The 6000-nt window shown below is 38.4% G+C and overlaps 1 protein-coding gene across 3 annotated transcripts in view; it reads right to left on the reverse strand.

Annotated features, from left to right (window-relative positions):
* PFKFB1 (6-phosphofructo-2-kinase/fructose-2,6-biphosphatase 1) overlaps positions 1-5666 on the reverse strand; it is a gene marked incomplete at both ends in the record, with an annotated part of 136351 nt that extends 130685 nt beyond the window's left edge. For 2 of the 3 annotated variants that reach the window (XM_084258307.1, XM_084258306.1), the window contains one exon: positions 5304-5403. In XM_084258307.1, the coding sequence (XP_084114433.1) occupies positions 5304-5403 (100 nt within the window). Of the gene's footprint in view, positions 1-5303 lie in introns of all 3 variants that reach the window. The other variant, XM_084258305.1, reaches the window with a different exon arrangement.
* Between the last annotated feature and the right edge of the window lie 334 nt (positions 5667-6000).

Below are 6000 nucleotides of genomic sequence, written 5' to 3' on the forward strand. Positions count from 1 at the left end.
AGGCTCACAAAGAAAAAATGGGAGAAAACACCTATAAATAGGATTATAAATGAAAGAGGAGAAATCACAACGGACTCAGTAGAAATCAAAAAATAATCGTAGATTAATATGAACACTTATATGCAAACAAATTCTATAACCTAGAAGCGATGGACAAATTCCTAGAACATTATAATCATCCAAAGCTGGACAAAGAAGAAATAGAACCACTAAACAGACCAATTACAAGCAGCGAAATTGAGGCAGTAATCAAAGCACTCACCAAAACAAAAGCCCAGGTCCAGACGGCTTTACAAATGAATTCTACCGAATGTTCAGCAGTGAATTAGTGCCTATTCTACACAAACTCTTTCAAAAAATTGAAAAAGAAGGAATACTACCAAACACGTTCTACGAAGCCAACATTACACTAATATCAAAACACAACAAAGACAGCACAAAAAAAGTAAATTGCAGGCCAATCTGCCTAATGAACACTGATGTAGAAATTCTCAACAAAATTCTTGCCAACAGTATCCAACAATGCATCAAAGGGATAGTACACCATGATCAAGTTTGACTCATCCCAGGGGCACAAGGATGGTTCAACATACGAAAATCCATTAGTGTAATCCAACACATCAACAACAACAACAACAAAATAAAAACCATATGATCATATCAATAGATGCTGAGAAAGCATTTGACAAAGTCCAACATCCATTTATGATGCAGGTCCTTGAAATTCTTGGGATAGAAGGAACATACCTTAACATGATAAAAAGCCATATACAACAAACCCACTGCCAACATTATTCTCAATGGCAAAAGCTGAAGGCCTTTTCTTTATGATCAGGAACAAGACAAGGTTGTCCTCTCTCACCACTGCTCTTCAGTATAACACTGGAAGTCCTAACTAGGGCAATAAGACAAGAGGAAGACATACAAGGAATCTAAACAGGGAAAGAAGAAGTAAAACTATCACTATTTGCAGACAATATGATAATATACATAGAGAACCCTAAAAACTCCACAGAAAAACTACTCAAAATAATCAACCAGTTCAGTAAAGTAGCAGGATACAAAATCAACACGCAAAAATCAGTAGCCTTCCTATACACAATCAATCTGAAGAAGAAGAAATCAAGAAAACCACACCTTTTATAATTGAAACAAAAAATAAACTTAACAAAAGAGGTGAAAGACCTATACAAAGAAAATTATAAAACACTGTTAAAAGAAATTGAAGAAGACACAAAGAAATGGAAATATATCCCCTGCTCATGGATTGGAAGAATTAACGTTATTAAAATGTCCATCCTCCCCAAAGCAGTATACAGATTCAATGCTATTCCAATAAAAATCTCAATGACATTATTCAAAGAAATAGAACAAATATTGATGAAATTCATATGGAACCACAAAAAACCACAAATAGACAAAGCCCTACAGATGAAACAAAGGAGAAAGGAGATATCACACTTCCAAACTTCAAGCTATACTACAAAGCCATAATAATTAAAACAGTTTGGTATTGGAACAAAAACAGACACACAGACCAATGGAACTGAATAGAGAGCCCATAAATAAAGCCACACTTATATGAACTACTAATCTTTGACAAAGGAGCAAAGAAAATCAATGGAACACAGACAGTTTTTTCAATAAATGGTGTTGGGAAAACTGGACCTCCACATGCAAAAAAGTGAAACTAGACCACTACCTCTCACCATGCACAAAAATCAACTCAAAATGGATAAAAGAACCGGACATAAGGCCTGAAACCATAAAATATATAGAAGAAAATATAGGTAAAATACTACAAGACATACCTCTCAGAAACATCATTAAAGACTCATCACCCAAAGCAGTGAGAGTGAAGGCAAAGACAAACACCTGGGATTACATCAAACTGAAAATCTTCCATACAGCAAAAGAGACAGTAATCAAAACAGAGAGACACCCCACTGATTGGGAAAAAATCTTTGCACTCCATTCAACTGATAAAGGACTGATCACAAAGATATACAAAGAACTCACACAGGTTCAACAAAAACAAAATAAACAATCCAGTCAAGAAATGGGCAGAAGAACTCAAAAGACTTTTCTCCAAAGAGGAAATGCAAATGGCCAACAGGCATATGAAAAAATGCTTAACATTCCTTATAATCAGGGAAATGCAAATCAAAACTACATTGAGATACAACCTGACACCAGTAAGAATGGCACATATCAAAAAAAAAACAAAAACAAACAAGCAACAACAAATGTTGGCAAGGATGTGTTGAAAAAGGAACTCTCCTACATAGCTGGTGGGAGTACAAACTGGTCCAACCACTATGGAAAGCTGTCTGGAGGTTCCTCAGTCTACTAAAAATGGAGCTACCATATGACCCGGCAATTCCACTACGAGGGATCTACCCAAAGGACACAAAAACATTGATTCAAAAGAACACCTGTACCCCTATGTTTATTGCAGCACTATTTACCATAGGTAAAACCTGGAAACAACCCAAATGCCCAAAAATAGATGACTGGATCAAGAAGATGTGGTATTTATACACACTGGAATATTATCCAGCAAACAAAAAAGATAAACTCATGCCATTCACAGCAATGTGGATGGAACTAGAAGGAATTATGCTCAGTGAATTAAGCCAGAAGGAAAAATAAAAATATCAGATGGTTTCACTTATACAGAATATAGGGGACCCAAATAAGACATCAGTGTAAAAAAATAATAACAGTACAAAACACAACAAAGCAAAAACGTACAATTATAAATAAAAGACATACTGCAGGGGAGGAGGAGGGAGAGAGACCAGAGGGAGGGAGGGAGGACAGGGGACTGTGTTGATTGTGCATGGGTGCCTTGGGGAAAGAAATTGTAGGGGGACCCAACCTGAGTGGGTGGGGGGAAGCAAATATTGTTTAAAAATAAAGCAAAATAAAAAGATATCAATGGAAAAAAAATATTAACGTTCCTCCACAGATTGAATATAATTCCAATTAATCCCAAATTTTGTGTCTGTCTGTGTCAGTGTGTGTGTGTGTGTGTGTGTGTGTGTAACTTGAAAAGCTGATTCCAAGATTTATGGGGACAAGACTTTTCATTTTGATATTGTTCTTAACAAAACTGGAAACTACCTAAATGCTTATGAACAATATGATGGATAAACAAATCATGGGATATTCACAAAATAGAATATTTCAAAGCAAGGAGATAAACAAGTCACAATTGCACTCAACAATAATATAGATGGTTGGTAAAATATTATGTTGAAGAGAAAAATAAATCACAAATGAATATACACAGCTGTTCAATCATTTTACACATATTGCTATATTTAATCCTCAGAACAACCTCATTGTGCAATTGTGTGCCTCCCTTCCTCCAAAATCCATTGTGGTCCAGGCAGGTTTCCTAGAGAGAGGATGCTCCAAACAAATGGTAATTCAGATCTTTCTGGGGAAAACAGCTCATCCTCCCTATCAAGGGAAGTGAGGCAGACATTGCCCGGGGTAGAACTTGACAACCACTATCTACATTTATTGTGTTTGTGATGTGACATAATTCAGTCTAATCAGTCTATCTTGTACAGAGTCTCTTGCTTGGTAATAATGAATGGAAGAGTGGAAGACTTACAATGTGATCATTTACTAAAAATCTGCTATGTACATACCAGTCATTGGGCCTGATGCTGGGGATATTATGAGCAGTAAGTACACACACCCATCTTCTTGTTTAAATCATGTTTAACATTTACTGAATGTTTGCTATGTTTTAGACACTCTTTTAAACATTTTATGTGCTTTAGCTATCTAATCTTCACAACATTATTAACTTCTTTTTATAGATGGGGAGATGGAAACAGAGAGGTTAAGGACTTGTGCAAGGTGACAGAAGCATGAGATAGCAGAGCTGGGACTCAAACCTAGGCAGTCTGGTTCCAGAAACTTTGAAACATTGAACCAGTTCAACAATTTGGGGAGGTAGTTATTAATCCTGTGTTACAGCTAACTGGAGAGACTCAAATAAAATGAGCACATATTTATTTTGTACCTTCTATGTGACAGAGGCTATTTAGGGTCCTAAGTCTTGAAGCTGACATGCAGATAGTGACTTACTTGCTTGACAGATAAACCCAATAGTCTCTTGGAAAAGATCAAGAGTAGCTGGATAGGTGGGGATGGGATGTAATTCTTATTCTTATTCAGGTTTCTAGATCTCCAGATGAGTGAGTGATCCTGGCAGTAGAGAGGAAGAGGAAGAATGGGAGACTACTCTTACCCCCTTCTTCATCCAACCACAACCTACATTGTACACACAATATTTAACATCCTACATTTTCCTGTATCTTCTAAGCAACTACCTCCTCCTCTTCTGCACCTCTACTATTTCTGAGGTGCAGCATTAGCACCTCCTCTAGCATTAGTATAGAAGTTTGATCACTTGGTCCTTGAAATGTCTGGGTGCCACAGTCCACAGCTGTCTTATCTCCTCCTACCTTATGGTTTCCCAGGCCATAACCTTGGGCTAGAAGCAACTTGGTCCACAGCTGCTCTCTGTTATCTATAAGAAATGGCAAACTACAGTTAAAAAAATATTTACAGGTTTTGTTTGCTTTTTCTTTGCCCCTGCTGTTTCTTAAATTTTCAAAGTGAACATTATACCAGCAGACTGTCCCTGATACACTGTTTTCTCCCTCAAATCCCCAGAGCAGCAAAAGTGTCCCCGCATGCCAAGAAGGCAATGTAGGAGACAGGATACCCAATTTTTCCCAATCCACTCAGGGTTAGATTTATTAGAAGAGGTTTAAGCGAGAGGAGGATCAAAACTCACTCAATGATCTGGTACTGTGTGTTCCCAGCATCTGTCCACTGAGAAGTGATGCCAGGAACTATCACCTTATTTCACCCAAGCATTATCAAACAGGACCAGTTTCTATATACTTCACTGAAAGAAGTCAACAACATGAAACATTCTAGGCTAGCACTAAATAGTTGCAAACTGGAAAAGTCAAATTTTAAACAAAAAGCATTCTAAATAAGTGCTAAATAAGAAGGAAAAATTCTATTAAAAACAATCCCTCTGCTTAAGATGTGTTTACCTAATCCTCACTCTGTTTTCATCTTTTTTCTGTCTTTCTCTGTTTCTCTACCATTTCTGACATCACCTTTTATAATCCTACTGCTATTTCATCCAGTTGCTCATCTATTTCAACATTCAGGTTGCAGTAAGGTGAATGGGTGCAAGTATTTTGCTCTTCTACACCCACTTTACAACCACCGCCTTGAAGACCACAGAAACAAACCCCACTTACAGCCCCTCCTCCGTTGCAGCCTGCTGCTGCTGCTGCTGCTGTGTGGAATCCAGATCTTCTGCAACCTGCTTTGGGTGAGCTCTCCCATCTCTTGAGACATCATAGGCATTGCAGCTAATGACATCTATGTCCACAAGGTAGCAGCCCTCACTTCCTGTTTTACTAGCTGTCTTTTTTTTGTTGCTGTACAGGGAGGTACACTGAGTTTCTGAGCCCTCTGGCAGTCTCTCTCTAGCCCCCTCTCCTCTTTCCCAGTCCTTGCCTACCTCTGCTCTTGTATGTACCAGTGGGGGCTTGGGTACAGAGAGGCAGAGGTCGGGCAGAGGTCAACAGGGGCCTCTGAACTCCAAGAGCTGTGTACATAGGAGATAAAAATTAGTGCCCAGAAAGGAGGACAGCCAGCAAGACAGCCCAGGACTGGTCAGTCACTTCCCTCCAATGAAGACAGGACCAGTAGAGTATGCAAATAGAAGACCAATGATCACGTGGTTATATTCTGTGTGGAGTGGGAAGGCAAAGGTGATGGAGGCAGGTCTTAGCAACATTTGCTGCTGTGAAATAAAAAATAAGACCAATCAAAATGTCAAGTTCCAAAACAAAAACAGAGATCCAATCAGAAATGCTGGGTTCCCAAGTGCAAAGACAAAAAGTGCCTACTGAAAAATGCAGTTTTGAGCTAGGGATCAAATGCCTGAAC

Source organism: Talpa europaea (assembly GCF_964194135.1).
Source record: "Talpa europaea genome assembly, chromosome: X".
Taxonomy (NCBI): domain Eukaryota; kingdom Metazoa; phylum Chordata; class Mammalia; order Eulipotyphla; family Talpidae; genus Talpa; species Talpa europaea.